This window comes from Vombatus ursinus, unplaced genomic scaffold, assembly GCF_900497805.2.
Source record: "Vombatus ursinus unplaced genomic scaffold, bare-nosed wombat genome assembly UNPS02000577.1, whole genome shotgun sequence".
Classification (NCBI taxonomy): domain Eukaryota; kingdom Metazoa; phylum Chordata; class Mammalia; order Diprotodontia; family Vombatidae; genus Vombatus; species Vombatus ursinus.
The window spans coordinates 32,319,990-32,338,644 of NW_020940355.1; the positions used below are offsets into that span (position 1 = coordinate 32,319,990).

General features: G+C 39.0%; 1 protein-coding gene across 2 annotated transcripts in view; it reads left to right on the top strand.

Moving 5' to 3' along the window:
• The first annotated feature begins 7,868 nt into the window (after window positions 1-7,868).
• Window positions 7,869-18,655, top strand: part of OSGIN2 (oxidative stress induced growth inhibitor family member 2) — a 32,739-nt gene continuing 21,952 nt past the window's right edge. The window contains exons 1-2 of one of the 2 annotated variants that reach the window (XM_027869921.1): window positions 7,869-7,931; window positions 15,488-15,642. In XM_027869921.1, the coding sequence (XP_027725722.1) occupies window positions 7,888-7,931; window positions 15,488-15,642 (199 nt within the window). In that variant the 5' untranslated portion in view covers window positions 7,869-7,887. The remainder of the gene's footprint in view (window positions 7,932-15,487; window positions 15,643-18,655) is intronic. The other variant, XM_027870000.1, reaches the window with a different exon arrangement.

The window sequence follows — 18,655 nt, forward strand, 5'->3', positions numbered from 1 at the left end:
GTAAATTCTTTGAGGTTAGGGACTCTCTTTTATATTTCCATCCCCAGGATTTAGTGAGGTATCTGGCACAGAGTAAATACTCAAAAAATACACTCCCTTCTTTCCTCCCACCACTACACCAAGCTACTTCTATAGGTACCTAGGTAGCACAGTAGTTGGAGCACTGGATTGGGAGTTAGGAAGTCCTAATATCAAACCCAACATCAGACACTAGCTATGTGTGACCCTGAGTATGTCATTTAATTTATCTACTTCAATTTCCTAATCAATAAAATGGGGATAATGATATGACCTACGTCCTAGGATTGTTGTGAGGATAAAATGAGATATTAAGTGATTTGCAGCCTTAAAGTACTAGATAAATGTAATTATTAATGTTGTTGTTATTCACTATAAATTATACCTTGCTTAGTAGACAGACATCATTTTTCTCCCTTCTCATTCCTTTTTAGTTTAAGGATAATTATTTTGGTGAAAATATGTTTAATACGAATGTATATGTGGAACCTATATTAGACTGCATGCCGTCTTGGGGAGGGGGAAGAGGAAGGAGAGGTAGAAAATTTAGAACTCAAAATCTTATGGGAGTGAATGTTGAAAACTAAAAATAAATAAATAAATATTTTTAAAAAGAGATAATTATTTAACATAACTCTCTATGATACGTTTGCCTTCTTTTCCTGAAAACCTATTTCTCTTATCTCTGATAGCCGTTTTCATTTGAGTTAGCAATCATCTGCAGCTACAGGTGTCTAAGAACTGTATGGAACTCATATACACCAAAAATTGGTATATGTGAGCCCCTTATAGTTCCTTATTTCCCTTTAGTTTCCTTAATTTAGGCAACCTAATCTAGTTCTTGAGATTTGGGGTACTAGAACCACTAGAATGCCTTCACTTTTAGTGGACCCAATTCTATATAAGATCCTGAGCATATCATATTCATCAGGGATACCAAGCCTGCAGCTGGTGCTTCTGGATATACTTAGAGACTGGGGACTGGGTGGCAGTGGGTATAGTTTAGATCATCAATATGATCTAAACCCTAAACCTTGTCCCACTGATGGGGTTGGGATCTGGGCCCCAGAAAGGAAAAACCCTGGACTTTCCCACATGGCCAAATCTCTGGCATTCACCTGAGGCTATAATCCCATCAACTGGCCTTTCATTGTGACTACACCCAATCTCTCCTCCTACATTTCATCCTAGCTAGGCTCCATTCTCCCTAGGCCATGAGGTCCAGGTTCCAGGAGTTCTGTTCACCCCAGTTTACTGACCACTCCTAGGTTCCTCCCACAGGCTTTCTGTATATGAAGTCCATCTTGTCTCCATTAAGATGCTCAGATTCTTATAATCAAGCCACTGCTTACTCATGTTCAGACTCCTTAAGAGTCTGCCCAATATGACAATGTTCTAATAAACCTTGTCTTTAGCTGAAAGAAGGCTTGGGTCGAATTCTTTCGGGAAGGACCTGCATGTTGTGATTTTGGGGTCTCAGCATCCCTGAACCCTAAACTGCATCAATATCATCTGCTCTGGAAGTTCTTTCTGTGTAGAAACCTCATGCAGAACCCTTGTTTCTGTTATCTCTTCAAAAACGAAGGATGAACAACAACAAGATTCCCATCATCTGCCTTTTCTGTTCTTATTGGTTGGATAAATGACGCTGGAGAAAGCCATTACTAGCTATTAGAGAGTCAAACAACTATGCCAAATATTTCCACTACAAACCTGTTACCTAATCTCAATTGAGTTCTCAATGCCACATGACAATCCTTTTATTCTTACCAGATTGACTTCCAATCACATTTCCCACAGAAGCTACTCCAAATCTTTTATCTTCTCCCCAAGGTCTTCACACTTTTCCCTCGCAGCAGATGATTTGACTCCCCCTTACTGAAAAAAGCCATACAACATGGAATTTCCCTCTTCTCACTTCATATCTCAAAATTCCACTAGTGTAGGTCATCCATCATTCTCTTTGCTCCTGCCTCTGAGGAAGAGGTGGTTTTTCTCTTTTTCATAGCCAACCCTTCTACTTGTGCCTATTACAACATTCCCTCCAGACTCTTTTGTGTGTTTGCCCCACAACCACTTCCTCTTTTTTCTAACAAGAATGCACCTAAAACATACTAATTTAAAAAAATTCCCCATTCATTCAGCTTTAAACTCTCATTCTTTGACTCTTCTTCTGCCACCCACTAATGTGCCCAGGTTTCATTCATCATTTAACAACAACAAAAAAGCTTTCACTTGATTCAGCCATCCCCCTTAAGTTATTATACATGCATATCTATAGCTGTAGCTTCTGACATTCATAAACTCTTAAGAGTTATCTACACCAGTTGCTTCCATTTTCTCTTACTTCTCAATCCCTGGTGATCTGCCTTGACACTTCTACTGGTCTGAAACTTTTTTCACCATTATCTACAGATCTATGTATGTATGTATTATACACACAATGAAATCTTGATTATTAATCAGTAAACATTTATTAAGTGGCACTACATGTACTAAGTTCTGGGAACAAATGTGAAAAAATAAAGTTCTTGCCCTCAAAGAGCTAACAATTTAATAGGGGAAGACTTGTGTGGTTTGTCCTTCATTCTCAAAAAGAACCATAACATCAAGAAGATGATGCTGATGCGGTTTAGGGGTTCGAGGGTCCCGCCTGAAAGAATTCGACCCAAGCCTTCTTTCAGCCAAAAACACGGTTTATTGAACATTCGCCATATTGTGCAGACTCTTAAAGAATCTGAACATTAGTAAGCTATTGGCTAGATTATAAGAATGTGACCAGTGGCTAGATTTTAAGAATCCGAGCATCTTAATGGAGACAACATGGACCTTATATACGGAAAGCCTGTGGGAGAGATCTAGGAGTGGACAAGCAGTTTGGGGGGCCTGAGGAGATCTGGATGGGACGAGAATGGCCAGGGGCCACAGGGAGGTAAGACAATGGAGAAGAGATTGGGTATAGCCACAATGAAAGGTCAGTTGATGGGATTATAGCCTCAGGTGAATGCCAGAGATTTGGCCATGTGGGAAAGTCCAGGGTTTTTCCTTTCTGGGGCTCAGATCCCAACCCCATCAATGCCATGACTTGCAACTGAATTGGATGTGAGTGAAGGGGAGCTGTGCAAAGTCACCAGCCTCACTTTCTCCTCCAGAGCCATTTGGGTCCAGTGGCCAGATATAGAACAGAACAGTTGAAGACAGCCCAGGCTACAGTGGGAGATCTTATACTTTTTAAGTTAAGGTCTTTCCAAATTCTCACTTTGACCTAGTCAATGCCCATTCAGTGGTTAGGCCTTTTTAAGAAGTGAGTAACTATTTGCATTCAATCTGAGACTAGAGAGTGCAGAAAAATAACCATTAAGTGGTCCTCAGGCAGGGACCTATTGTTGGCCAATCAATAACAGACAGAGTGAATTAAGTTCAAGGCATGGTCTTTTGAGAAGGAAATCTAGTCAGTAAACCCCAAGATAACTAGAATGGGGAAAGACAAGACACAAAAGAAAGCTGAAAAGGGGCATTGAGGGAGGGGAGAAAGGGTGGTTGGGGAAGGTTTTCAATCTACAGCTTGGTCAGTCAGAAAAGTCCCATAGTAGCTCAGCCAAGTGAGAAATGAAGAGATGTTTGAGCTGAATTCTCTCCTTCAATGGCAGTTTGGAGTTAATGGCCCCACCCTCCAATCAGAGAGGAAGAGGGTAGTGATGAGGTAGAGTACCAAGGCTGATGAGATCTTGCAAGATGATAAGGTTTTCCCAATAATGAGCTTCCTGGAAAGTGGTGCAGGCAGGTGAGAAGTAAAATAAAAGTATATATCTTTTAAGATGAGGTTAACCATAAATAACATCAGTTCATAGTCACATGCAATCTCTTATAATCTCCCTCTTCCCTGGGGGGCTCTTAACCTTTCAGGTCATGGACTGTTCTGGCAACTGGCAAAGTCTATTCCTTCTCAGAATAATGTTTTTCAAACAAAATGTGAAATGTTTGTAAAACAAAAAATTATGAAAGAAACCCATTATATTAAAATACAGATATAATTTTTTTTTTGTGGAATCCAGCAAGAACCCCTGCCTTAACACGTTTAATTTTCTTATTTTATATACTTGGATACCATACTTTTCAATACATTAGATAAAATTTATATTTATAAAAATAATACATAATCCCGTTATCTACTTAGAAATGAAAAATAATAATAGCTGATATTTATATAGTTCTTTAAAGTTTGAAAATCTTCATAGGCCTTATATCCTCACAATGATTCTATAAGATAGATGGCATAGGGATTATTATCTTCATTTTACAAACAGAAAAATGAGTCAGAGAGGTTAGATGACTTCCCTTTAGTTAAATAACTAAATAAAGGTCAGAAACTGGTCTATTCCTGACTTGACATTCAATACTTTTTTCATTTTTTCATGTTGTTTCTCCATGGATATGCATTTACTTTGTGTAACTTAACTGGATAAGAAGGGCACATGGTTAAAATTCTAAGTGAAAGAAAAAAGTGAATCTGGTATAATAAATAGCAATTTTGTTTTGATTTGTTTTGAAATCCAACTTTATAATTATAACTGTAAGGAAATAGATTGGGATCCCTAAATTAGGGAAATTGAAGTTGGGGAATAGTCTACTTGTAATTGTTTTTTCTGTTTTTCTAATTAAAATCTGTATTTGATGAACGATTAAATTCAATTATATTTACTGTGTTTACACAAAGGAACTGTACTCAATATAAAAGTACTCTGTTAGGGTACATAAACTTTATATAAGAAATTTAATGCAGTAGTTATACCATACTTTTAGCTTTTGCCTCAGAGTTGGGCTGAGTGTGTCAAGTGTCATGGTTGACACAAGCTAACTCCCCCAAGGCAGAAGTTAGTGTTCTTCCCAACTTTGTTAACTATACCATTTTTTGTAGCCTATTCCAAGCACATGTATGTATGTACATACAAAGAAAGTAAGATAGGTCCTTTTCACTACTGTATACCTTGATAAGTGCTGTTTTTAATGATACTCATTATTGCATTCCAGTAAGGACAGAGAGTAATAGTAAAAGGTGAGGTACTAAGTGTACAAAAATGGGGATCCCCAATTATGCATAGGTGACATGGACACTAAAAGCAAAATTTTGCTCCTTCAGAGAACTTTCATTGTGAGCTTGCTACCTCAGAAGGTCATACGATTTTGAGCAGAAATAATAACTGATGCTAATAGAGGGTTTTGTTTGCAAAGGAATTTATTTACATTATCTCAATGGATTACCACAACCACCCTGGCAGGTAAATGATACAAGTATTACTATCCCTATTTTAGAAATGAGAAAATGAACAGAGGCTAAAAGACTTTCCCAGGATTCCTGAGCTACTGTCTAAATCCAAAATTGAACAGAGGTCCACTTGACTCAAAGTCCAACACTATCAGGAGTCATTTTAGGCCGTCCTTGTGGCTCCCCAGGGCCACCTCTTAGTTGACTTGAACCATCACTGAGAAATTTTTTTTTCCTCCTGAACCTGTGATTTCATCTGTGTAGCGAATTCCTTGGGTAGAAACTTCCTCCAGAAATTTAGTTTTAAAGTTTTAAAGGCTTACCTGAGAAGTTAAAGGATTTGCCAAATGGAACTTGAACCCAGGTTTTCCCATCTCCAGGCCTGTCCCTTGTCTATCCCATGCTGACTATCATAACTTAATTTTCTGCTCTTCCCAAGAGTATCTGGGTTATCAAGCAGGAAAAAAACAAAATAATTCATTTCCAATCAGGGAAATTAAGGCTCTACTGGGGGAAATATTTAGCAAAGGGGAGGCCCTTCCCAACCTCAGCAGCTTTGTGAATTTGATACCCTTTCTATTGGATGGTCAAGTGCAAAGATTTTAATTCACACCTGAGTAAGTTCAAAAATTTGTGATAGGATCCTAGAAGTACTTCACTGGTTTTGGGGAAAAGAGAGTATCATTTGAATTTTTTAAAAAATGAAACTTAAATATTATAGAACTAGAGCTGGAAGAGAACTTAGAAATCATTTATTCCAATTCCCTCATTTTACCGATGAAAATTCATCACAGAGAAGTTGTTACTTGCCCAGTCACATAGCAAGTGGCAAGAACTGAGGATTTCTGGCTCCAAAACTCCAAGTTCAGGGCTGTTTTGTTGCATGATGCTACTCGAGAACCATAAAACAAAAGGTTATACAAAGTGCCCGCAAATAAAGTTTTTCTACAGCTCTAGATATTTTAAAAATATACAATCTTTTGAATTGACCTGACTTACTTAAAGGGAACCAAACTTGAGTATCAAACATGTTTTTGGAGCAATGAAAACAAACATCGCAAGCTGTCAAGACTTCATAAAAGAAAAGTGAAAACAATTTGGTGAGATTATATTATGGTAAATTTATATGGGAAACTTCCTGTGATTGTCTTTTAACCCATAAACCGGAAAACTTGCACTTAATAAAGAAGTTTGTTTGATTCACTGAATTCTTTTTAAAAGTTGAAAACTGAAAGTCACAGAATTGTAAAGCTGGAAGAGATCTTAGCGGTCATTCAGTCTGCCTCTCTCATCTCACAGGAAGACAGTAAGGTGGGGATAAGTTAACCACATACACAGGAACACAAGGTTGGTGGAAAAGGCCAGACTAAAACTCACATTTCCTCACCCAGTCTTGTGCTCTTTCCACCAGATCATACTTGCCCCTATTTTTAGGCCAAAAAGATTCGGGGGCCTGTTTTGGGGGAGAAGGGTAAGGCACGAGTTGGAAATGTCAACGTAAGATGTATTTAGAACGTGCTTCTCTGATACTCAGTAGGGTCTGCGTTCGGCCTCGGGAATCGAAGCACGGATATACTGAAGGCAGTCTACGGGCTCTCTTTCATCCTGATTCTAGTGGAAAAGTGGACGGATGGCCCCGGTGGGTGCTTGTCAAATTACTTATTTAAGAACCCCTGCTCACAGTGCATACTGGTGAAGCAGGCTCCTCTTGCTCACTCTGAAGTCCACCCGAACCAGCACCACATGGGCAGGTCCCTAGAGAAGCAAATCCTCAAAGGGAGATTCCAATGGGAGAAAGTCGGAGAAGCTGCCACAATGCGGCCAGGGAGCAAGGGGGCTTTCCTCACTTCCCGCTCAGGACCGGGGCAAGCAGCTCCTTTCATTTCTCCTCTTGTTACCCACCCCTCCCTTATAGATCCTCTCCTACCAACCCCCCACCCACCCACAAACATGGCTCCTCCTCCTCTTCTCCTGCGGCCCCCAGCAGCGGCACTAGCCGAACCTGGACCAACCCACCCCGCGGCCCCCAGCAGCGCGGCGTGATCCCAGCCGCGGCGGCGCGCGCCCAGCCCTCGCGGACCCCAGTCGCGGCTCGCGCTTCCTCCCGACCCCGGGTACCAGGCCTGGGAGGTGAGGAGGGCGTGAGGAGGGCGTGAGGAGGGCGGAAGTCGCCTCCTGCCGAGCCCCTCCGCTTGGCCTCCAGCCGGCAAGCGATTCCTCGGCCCTCTACCCCGTCACGGCCTCCTCCTTCCGTCAATCCCCGCCCCCACCAGCCGGTCTCCTCTCCGCCAATCCCCTTCTTGTGCCGCCACCGCCGCACCTGCGAGGAGGAGCCCGGGCGGCCCCGCCGTCTTGTCGGCGTCCTCCCCCCACCCCCCACGCCCCCGTCGTCACCTCACCCGCCGCCGCCGCCGCCTCCGTCTTGGCCGCACTGTCCCTGAGCGGCGGTAGCGGAAGCGCCTCCTCCTGCTCCGGCGGAGACGGCGCCCCGGCGGCTCGAGAGTCAGCCGGCCGGCAGGAGGGGAGGAACTGCCGCAGCGCCGAGGAGGAGTGCCGGGGCGGCGGGGCGGCGGGGCGGCGGGTCCCCGCTCCAGCGCCGCCCGATGCCGGTGTGGTGCTGCCGCTGCTCCCTGGCCGGTCACTTCAGGTGAGCGTGGGGACTAGGCGGGGAGGCGGGAGGAGCGGAGAGGAGCCGAGGAGGCGGCGAGCCGGCGTCCCAGCCCGGGGCCGCAGGACGCGGCTCTTCCTCCTCCCGTGCGGCTGCCGGCTCCGCTGCCCGGCTCTGCGTGGGGCCGGAGGAGGGCCGGGGACCGGCCAGGCCGCGGAGGGGGCTCGTCCTGCCCGTGGAGTTTGGGGTAAAGTTTCAAAGGCGAGCGGAGGGGGCACGGGGACAGGGCCGTACCCTGGCCGTCCCCCGACCCTCCTGCAGCCGGCTTTCCTTTTGAATGATTTAGAACACTCGGAAGACAACTTTGCCATCAGTGAAAGGGGCTCAGGGGTAGGATCGAACCCCTTTCCCAGTTATCTGATTAAAAATTGGCTAGTTAACTTGAAAGATCAACTCTGCTCTCCGGAAGCCTCTTTAACCTTAGGAATGTTTTTTTGAGGAAATTTTAGAGTTTATAGATTTTATTGTTCTAGAAGAAATTTATTTTCAAAGAAGCGATTTTTATTCTTATGGAGTCCTTTTGACATCTCTGCTTACCTCACCTCCCCACTTGCAATTTACACCCATTCAAATCCAGTGAACAGTTTCCGTTAGGAGGACAAAAGAACACCTTTCAAATTTGGTAGTAAACTTTAAAGTAATCCAGTAGATATCCTTAAAAGAAAGGAAGAATTTTGCTACTTAACAAGAAAGAACCGTGCAATAATTTCAACTTTGTAAAGGCAAAGTTTCTAAGAACTTACCTTCAGATGAATTTTGTAGACCTCTATATTTTCCAATCAAAATAATGATAGCCCATGCTTACATGTACTTTGTGACTTTTAGCAAAAGTATTATTCCCATTGTCCAGACTTAGAGAGAGTTCGTTGGGTCTTAGACCTTACAGTCTCTCACTCAACTTGTCATATTACAGATGAGGAAACTGAGGCCAGAGATGTTAAGTGACTTGGTCATAGTCACACAGGCTTTAAGTAATAAGGCAGTAAGTAATTTTACTCTCAGGCAGAGTAGAGATTCAGACCCAGGTCCTCTGACAATAAATCTGTCTACAGATAACTTCAGGCTATTATTTGAGGGCATAGAGTGTGCCAGCCAGGCAGCCTAGAAAGCAACTTCTTAGATTAATCCAAGTCATATCAAAAACTTTGAAACTTCCTGAACACATCGGGACAGCTATCAGACAAAACTTGCTTTCTGCAGTCATTTTAACATCTCTGCATACCTCATGACTTGAAATTTTCATCCATTCATTTTCTATTTTCCAGTATAAACATTCTTCTCTAAGCAACTAGAAATATTTGAAAATGAGACTGTCAAAAAATAGCTTGACCTCTAACTGCAGTTTTGTTAGAAAAAGCAGTAAAAAAGAACAATATGGATTTCCCCCCCAAAAAATTTATTATTACTGTTAAATTAATGGGGGAGGAAAGGGGAGTGAACATAAACTAAATACTTTTGTCCTTGTAGTTTGGGGAAAAAAAGCATTGCTTTTTTGTCAGATCAGTTCTAGTTTAGAAACTTAGGTAAAAATTGTCAGTTTTTTGTTTTGTTTTGTTTTTAACAATTAAAGAGTTTTTAAAAAAATTTTTGTGTGGATGTGCATGGCACTTTGGAGGGGGATACTTATGTATAACTTCTTTTACAAAGGAGAAAAATTGTGGTCCTGAAATAGAGAGTTATGATTTTTCATTTTACTGAAATAGTCTTTTTTTTATGTAGTAATATACTTAATGGAGCTTGAGGATTGCCTCACTAAAGATTATAATATAATGCAGGTAACAAAGTAGAACCGTGATTACCTTTTCAAAAGCTGGCACATCTCTATTAGCTGCTAATCGAAGTTGACCTTTAATGAAGATATGTTCTGTTTTCTATTAATATTCTTAGGGTCCCATGATACATAATTATAAACTTTGTAAATGCCTAAAATTGACTGAAGGAGAAGAATTGATTTAATATTGGTAAATCAAATGTAGCCATTTATCCTGGAGAAAGCATAGTTAACTCAGATACAAAATGGAAAGTAGTCCTCTATTTTAAAAAATTAATGTTTTTTATGCCCTTTGCTTTTTTTACATCACATTCATTTCCAACTATATACCTCTCTTCTTCCACTCGGGGAGCCATTCTTATAAAGATCAAGAGAAAAGGGAGGAAAAGGCAGTACAGCAAAATCAGCCAACATATCAGTGGGTCAGACTGGAATATGCAGTATCCTACACCCAGTTCCCAACCTCTATAAGTGAAACAATTGAAAGCATTTTTTGATATCTTCTCAAGTTTCAGACTTGGTTGTTATGGGTCATTGTAACCAGGTTTCATCTTACTGTTCTTGCTTTTTATTTACATTGTTGTCATGGTGTATATTGTTTTCCTGCTTTTGTTTTTTGTTTGTTTGTTTTGTTCTGTATCTAGTGCACTGTTTATACCTGGTAAAGTAATAGGATATTTGGGAACATTTGTATGTTGAAAAAGTAACTTTTGTTTGTTGTGTAAAGGATAAGCAATATTACTTAAGCAGCACTGTTTTATTCCTGATTTATTTTGTTACTTTTTTGTCTCCAAAGCCTGATTTTTAGGTATCTATATATTTAGCAAGCATCCCACTTACTGAATGGTATCCTAATGTTTTATAATATATGACCACAAAACTGATTAACAGTCCGAAATAACAAATACTAGCTTCCACTTGAAATTCAGAGCAAATGTCCTGCATGATGTTCTAATATAACCAGGTATAATTTGTGGTGAGGTAAGGCAAAATTTTGAATTAAAAATGGAAAGCTAAAAACTTTGAGCTGCCCTCAGTACTTCAGTATATTCAACTTTGAATGAAAGGAAAGTATTTTGAAGAATTTTTATTTATACTGACAGCATTGGGGAGAAACATTTTTGTAGGTAACCAGAGTGTGCTTGGAACTCTTTAGATTGCTGGCATGATCATGTAAATTATAACCTTAGGCTTAAAGACACAAGTTGTATTCTCAGCCTTAATATTTTCAGAGGCAGAATTCTCATGAAAAAGGTAATACTCGTGTTAGAACTTGGTTCTTGTATCCTATTAGAACTTTAAAATCTAAGAATAGCTTCAACTAGTAAACAGTCTTATGAATTCTTATCATTTACCATTTTAAGAGATGTGGTATATTTGAATCTCGGTGATGTTGGGGTTCTGCTATGTTCTTAAAAGATGAAAATAGTAAATATTTCATAACCAACACCTTTAGCTTTTCCTATGTTGCTAAGAGTGTTCCAAGAGTTTTGAGTATTGTTGGTCTGTAACCAGAATTAATTACTCCTTAAAAGATGTCAGATATTCATTTATATTCACTTTATTTTCCTGTTAATACATTTTTGGCTTTTTGATACTGTGCAAAATGTCCATGAATTTATCCAACAACTTATTAAATACCTCAAATTTTGTCACTCTCTCACTGGAGATAGTTGTATGTAATCAGGAAAAAAATAATTTTCCCAGTGTACTTCCAACACATCTGGTAGAAAATAAGGACCATTTAAATTTATTTTAAAAAATTATTTATTGGGGGCAGCTAGGTGACTCAGTGGCTAGAGCACTGGCCCTGGAGTCAGGAGGACCTGAGTTCAAATCTGGCCTCAGACACATAATAACTCACTAGCTGTGTGACTCTGGGCAAGTCACTTAACCCCAATTGCCTCACTGAAATATATATATATATATATATACATATATATATATATATACACACACACACACACACACACACATACATATATATACACATATATTTATTTATTTATTTAGTGTTTTATTTTTCCCCAGTTACATGCAAAATCAATTTTTAACATCTGTTTTTTAAAAATTTGAGTTCCAAATTATGTTTTCTCCCTAGTCCCTTATTGAGCAGGCAAGCAATTTGATGTAGGTTACACATGTGTAAAAAGTAAATTGATCAGCTTTTGTAACGATATATTAATAAATGCTTTAATATTACTTTTATATAAATTTAGAGGCAGATAGGTGGCACAGTGGATAGAGCACTGGACCTGGAATCAAGACCTTAGTTCAAATGTGGCCTCAGATGCTTACTAGCTGTTTGACCCTGGTTTTAAGACACTTAAACTTTGCCTCTGTTTCCTCAACTGTAGATGGGGGTCATAATACCCACCTTCCAGCATTGTAAAAATCAAATGAGACAGTATTTGTAAAATGCATAGCACAGAGTGCCTGACACATAGTGAACACTTTATAAATGCTCATTTCCTTCTGTTTCCCTAAATACATTTCTGTTTGCAAGTGATTTTTTTGCTTTTTGTTTTTGTTTTTGTTTTTGTTTTTTTTGGTGAGGCAATTGAGGTTAAGTGACTTGCCCAGGGTCACACAGTTAGTAAGTGTCAAGTGTCTGAAGCTGTATTTGAACTCAGGTCCTCCAGACTCTAAGGCCAGAACTTTATCTATTGCACCATCTAGCTGCCCCTGCAAGTGATTTTTAAAATAAATCATAGAGTAGAGATACAAAATGGTATAGGCAATAAATAAACATTGAACAAAATTCTTATATATTAATCAAGCAATAACATTTATTTCCTCTACACAATGCAGAAATAACAAAAGTAGCAATTAATTGTATAAGGAATAGTGAAGTATTACAGTATAAAGCGGGAACATTCAACTAATTGTTAATAAGAAAAATTTAGAAGGAAGTGTTGTTAAAGCTATATGGCTTGGCTAGAGTTGCCTTTGGAGTCAGGATGACCTGGCTTTAGTCCTGGCTTTGGAACATAAAGGTTGTTTGACCACTGGCAAAAAACACTTTTAACCTCTCAGTGCCCTAGACAACTCTGTCATACATCAGTTCTCAAACTTCTTGTTCTCCCTTTATGCTCTTAGAAATTATTGAGCTTTTTGTTTATGTGGGTTATATCTATTGATATTTGACATTAAGAAATTAAAATGCCTTGTATCATAAAGAAATACTTTTGACCTTACAGATACTCTGAAAGGTTCTTTAAGAACTACCCAGGGTTCCCTGACCGTACCACCACTGCTCTAAGATTAAAGTTACAGATGTCCTGCAGTTGTACGTTGGTAGAAGTAATTTCCACACTGGTTTCTTTTCAATGATAAAATCTCAAGTTCAGACCCAAGGGGGGAACATTGTTAGAGTGGAAGGAGCACTGGACTTAAGAGTGAGTGATTTCTGGTTTTGACCCTGCAGTTTAGCTGTGGGAAAGTCACTTAATTCAACAAACATTTATTAATTGTGTAGGTACTCTGTCAAGTGCTGGGTGTATAAGAATGGAAAAGCAATACATAGGCCTTGCCCCTCAAAAAGCTTACAATCCAGTAGGGCGAATGATATACATAAATAACAAACAAGGTAGAATTCATTAAGGAAAATGGAGAGATGCAATGCTGCAAGAAAATTTGAGGGGGGAAAGGTCATTTCGATTGGGGCAAATTAGAGGAGACTTCATGGAGGAGCTAGAAACTGAATCTAGGCTTGAAGGAAGAGGAGTTTCTGTACGTAGGAGATGAAGAAGGAGTAGATAAATTGGGGAACAGCCAATCAAAGTGAGCAAAGAAGAGCAGTGTGGAGGAAATCTGGATGTGGAGGGCCTAAAATGTCAGGCTAAGGCATTTGTATTTATCCCATAAGCAGTAGGAAGGCTTTTTTTTTTTTTTGGTAGGAGAGTGACATGGTCACACCCATTCTCTAAGAAACTCAGAGCACTTATATAAAGGATGGATCAGAGAAGGTGAGGACTGAAAACAAGGATACTGGTTACAGGCTGTTATAATAGTCAAGTTACAAGAAGAGAGGGTAGAAAATAGAGGGATGGAATACAAGATGTTTTGCAGAGAGGTTGGCAGGACTTTAGTGAATAGAGGTGAGAAATAGGGAGAAGAAAATTAAGAAATGATTCCAGAGATTTTGAGAACATTGAAAGAGGGTCAGATTTTGGTGGACGGATTATGTCAGTTCAACTTTGGATATGTAAGCTAGGTACAAGAGGAAGCTTTAAGTGGAAATGTCCAGCAGGTAACTGGAGGAGAGATAGGTCTGGATATATAGATTTGAAAGTCATCTGTATATGGGTGGCACATTGAAACTATAGCAATGGAAGTATACTAGAAACTACAGAGAGAGGAGGACAGCCTTGAGGGATTACTTAATTGTTTTGAAATTTAACTTCCTTATTTTTTTCCTTCCTAAAACACCCCTCTTCTGAACTTCCCCATGTTTGTTGAGGGCATCACCATGCTTCTCATCACCCAGCTTCAGAACCTCAGTGCCATTGTTGACTTCTCACTCTCTTCTTCATTCCACATAACCAGTCATTTGGCAGATGTTGATTCTGTCTCTGCAACATCTCTCATCTTTGTTCTAATCTTTTTACTCCCACAAAGACACCACCTTAGTTCAGTTTCTCATAACCTTTTGCCTGGTGGCCTTACTTTGCTTCTACCTCATTTCTCCAACCCATCCTCCACAGCTGCTTAAGTGATACTCCTAAATCCAAGGTCTGACTGTGTAATGTTTCACAAGCAGAAACTCCAGCCTGTGTCTTTCTAGCCTCATCATTCTCCTTCACACACTCTACAGTCAAGCCGAACTAGCCTTCTTGCTATTCTTACATACAACACTCCATTTCCCATATCTGTGTTGTTGCCTAGGTTATCTCCTCATCACCATCTCTTAAAAAATCCCAAATTTCCTTCAAAATTCAAGCACTACCTTCTCCATAAAACTTTTCCTATCTCTCCTCAGCTACTAATGCCTTCCTCCTCAAACATTACTTTGTATGTACTTGTGTGTGTACGTGTTGTCTTCCCAGTATTCTGTGTGCTCTTTGATGTCAGATTTTTGTTTCTATCTTTGTATCTTTAGTGCTTAGTACATAATAAATGCTTAATAAATTCTTGTTGGTTGATGTATAGATTCCTTTTACTTCTGTTTTACATGTGAATCTAGGATTTAAAGTTCAGGAGGCCCTTCCTGTTTGTAGAAGGTGTTCCCTGAGTACAGTGACATCTACTAAAAACCAAAATACAACATGTCAGAAATTATTAGCTCTGAGTTGTGTTCTCAGCTGCGATTAGTAAGTTAGCAGGGAGTACAACAAATACTTTAAACTCATCGAGGTTTTATGCATACCTACGTAAAATTAATAAATTATTTTATTACATAATCTTTGTGTGTTTCTAAATCATTTCCAAACATTATACAAATATACTGAATTTCAGAATAATTAAAAATATCTTGCCTCTGACACATACTTGTATGACCCCAGGAAAGTTACTTTATTGCTCAGTGCTCTAGACTACTCTCTAAGATTATAAATTGTAGATGAGGCACCAACCTGCCTTGGTAGAAGTTTGCTCAGTAGAGAGTTCTCTGTACCAGTGAAATCATACGGTAAGCTCCTATCCTAGTTAATTTAACAGTGTTAGAATAAATGACAGAAAAAAACTGAGAGGATCTCAGAGTGTAAATGATTGCATGAAGATTGTATTAATTTCTACTTTTGTTCTTTTTTTTTTCTTCTTAAAGAAACTATAGCAGTCCTGAAACTGAAGGACAGATTTTGAATTCCTTAGTACAATATTTTGGTGACAGTTTCAGCAGAAAAGTTAAAGCAATGCCATTAGTTGAAGAAACTTCTTTACCTGAAGACTCAGCACTGACTTTGCCTGTAGTAATAGTTGGTAAGTTATTTCTATTTCATGTTTTGAAACCACTGGCATAACCATTACTACTTTGTAAAACCTCTAATATGTTTAAAGGTAACTCATGATCCTCCTGACTAGATGATATTACCTAAAATTCTAAACTGAAATTTTCACAACAGTTTATTAGTCTAAAATACAGTTCTCTTAGCGTGTTTGTTGTTTGTGAAGTCACAATTAGTTAAGTTGTTTATGAGAGGTTATGATTGGCTTTTGTAATGTATTAGTTAAGGAATCATGATTTAAAAGGAAGTACTAGTATTATTGTACTCTTCTCAAAAAAACTTCATGCTGGGTATAAACCAGTAAATTTGTGGGGTGACTATGCAACTATTGGAGTACAGACAGTAAACGTAAACCTAGAGCTAGCTGTACCTGCACCTGTAGTTAACCAAAAGAGCCTTGTGAACATCATATACACCACCATATGTAATGATATTGAACATAGTAATTAACAAGTATTTATTAAACATTACTATTTGTTAAAAATTACTATTTGCCAGGTTCTGGGAATACAAATACAATGAATGAAACCATTCTTATCTACATTATACTTATGGATATAACATAATATCTTCAAATTTTCACCAAGTACATTTTCTGTATGACAGTCTTTCTTTAAATGCATGGATTTAATTACTTGGCTGTCAGTTTGAGATTTAACCCTTTTTTGTGGTACAAACCTAGTGAAACTGGGTGTAGAGCCAGAGAGGGACAGGAAAAAAAGTTGGGAAGGTGAATAAACTGTCCTTCAGTCTCAAGGTCAAACAGCTTAAGGACCTTTGCATTTCCTGAGCTGGCAGAGGATAGTGTAAAGAGGAAGGGAGTATCTGCCTTCTCTTTAGAGCTGGATTTGGGTGATTGTTAGAAAAGGAAGTGAGTTTATACCCCTACTCTGGCAATCTCTGCCAACCATAGTAGTCAGGGAGTTAGCAGTGCTGGAATCTTAAGTCAGGGAGAAATTTCCTTCTAATTTCCATTTCTTCATATTCAGGTCTTAACTTTTAATTACAGAGGTGGGTAAGGTGGGAAGCTTCTACCCATTACCTCATTCTAGTCAGAGGACAGAGGGAATGGAATCTTAGGACTGTAGTTCAATAGAGATTCAGCAGGAAGTACCCCTCCTTACCTCTCAAGAATTCTTCTGTGCCAGCCAAAATATGTCAGTTCCCCTAGGATGAAAGCTTTGGATTATTCTAGTATTAGATCTTAAAAAAGACACTTTTTGCATGTGAAGGGCCATTTGCCAGTTTTTGGTTTGTTTTTTTTTTGTTTGTTTGTTTTTTAATGAGGCATTCGGGATTAAGTGACTTGCCCATGGTCACACAGCTAGTTCGTGTCAAGTGTTTGGTCTGAGGCCAGATTTGAACTCAGGTCCTCCTGACTTCAGGGCCAGTGCTGTATCCACTGCGCCCCCTAGCTGCCCCCGATTTGCCAGTTTGAAAGCTATAATCCCAATACCATTATAATTTGAGTATGGCTTTAGAGGTAGGTTTTCCAGTAATCATACATTGCAGTTCTGTGCTTGGATTTACTGTTATAATATATTACGTTTCTTGAGCTCAGTTGAAGTTTCAGAGAGACACATTTAGGCTTGATGTAAAACCAGACAAACAAACAAACAAAAAAACCCAAATCTAACAGTAAGTGCTATCCCAGAATGGAATGGATTATCTTGGGAACAATATGTTCCCTCAGAAGTTTGGTTTGAGTCACTCAAGCCCAAGGCTGAATGACCTCTTCTACAGACGTTCTCAAGGTAATTTTTTTTCAGGTACAGGTTTGACCATATGGTTTCTGAGGACCTTTTCAACTCTGAGATAGTGATTCTTCTGAACTGTCAGTGCTCATATATAGATAAAATTTGGCTTAATATCAGTCAGTAAGCATTTATTAAGTGTCTATTATGTTCCAGGCAGTATATATCTGTTAACTTAGACTTACATAGTTTGATGCATCATTTTGCCTTCACCTCCTATTTTAATATCTTAGGATTATAATGTATTATTTCTCTCCCCCTTCCCCTAGCACTTAACACAATGCCTGGTATATAGTAAATGTTTAACAGATGCTTGTTTTCTTTCTTTCTTCCTTTTTACTTTGTTAGTTACATTAGAATACAATACAGTATAGTATATGGTGAAGATCTTGCCCTTATGCTGAAAGAGCTTACAACCAAACTAAGCATTTAGCATTAGAATAGGTTAGTATGTTGTTTTATTCCTTCAGATGATACTAAGTTATCTAGTCTTGAATATTTCCCATGGTCTTTGAATATGAGAGGCAATATGGTATAGTGGAGAGAACACTAGTTTTAGAAACAACTTGATTTCAAATCTTGTCTCTGCTGCTTATAACCTGTATGAATTTGGGTGAGTCACTACCTCCTGAGCCTAGAGAGTGAGAAGGTAGAATTAAATAACTTTTAGGTCCCTGACAACCCAGGAGCCCATAATTCGTATGTATTTAATATTTGACCATGCACTATGAATCATATAGCTAATCTATTTGAAGTATGTTCTCAGCTCTCTGAATAGGTATCAGTTAATTTCACTGTAAATGATATGACTTTTTTTTTTTTTAAGAAAGAGGAATACTCTGTGTAAGTCTGAACTTCCTGAATTTTGTGTAGCCTGTTCTTTCAGAGATAGTTTGACATCCTGTGCTTAGGGATATTTGAAAGATAAGTACTGGGGCAAAGAGACTACTTCTTCATCATTTTGCCCCTTAGTAGCAATAAGGGGTATATTCAATGTAGTAAAATATTACTAATGTATTGAATTTCTAGCACATAAATATCTCTCCAAGCTGAAAACTTCATAAAAGTAGGGACAGAACAAGTTAATGGAACTATTGTGAGGTTTCTCTATTAGATGGGGGAAGGGAAGGAAATAAACATTTATTAAGTGCCTACTATTTACCAGCAACTGTGCTAAGCACTTTACAGATATCTTATTTGATTCTCACAACAACCCAGGGAAATAGGTGCAAT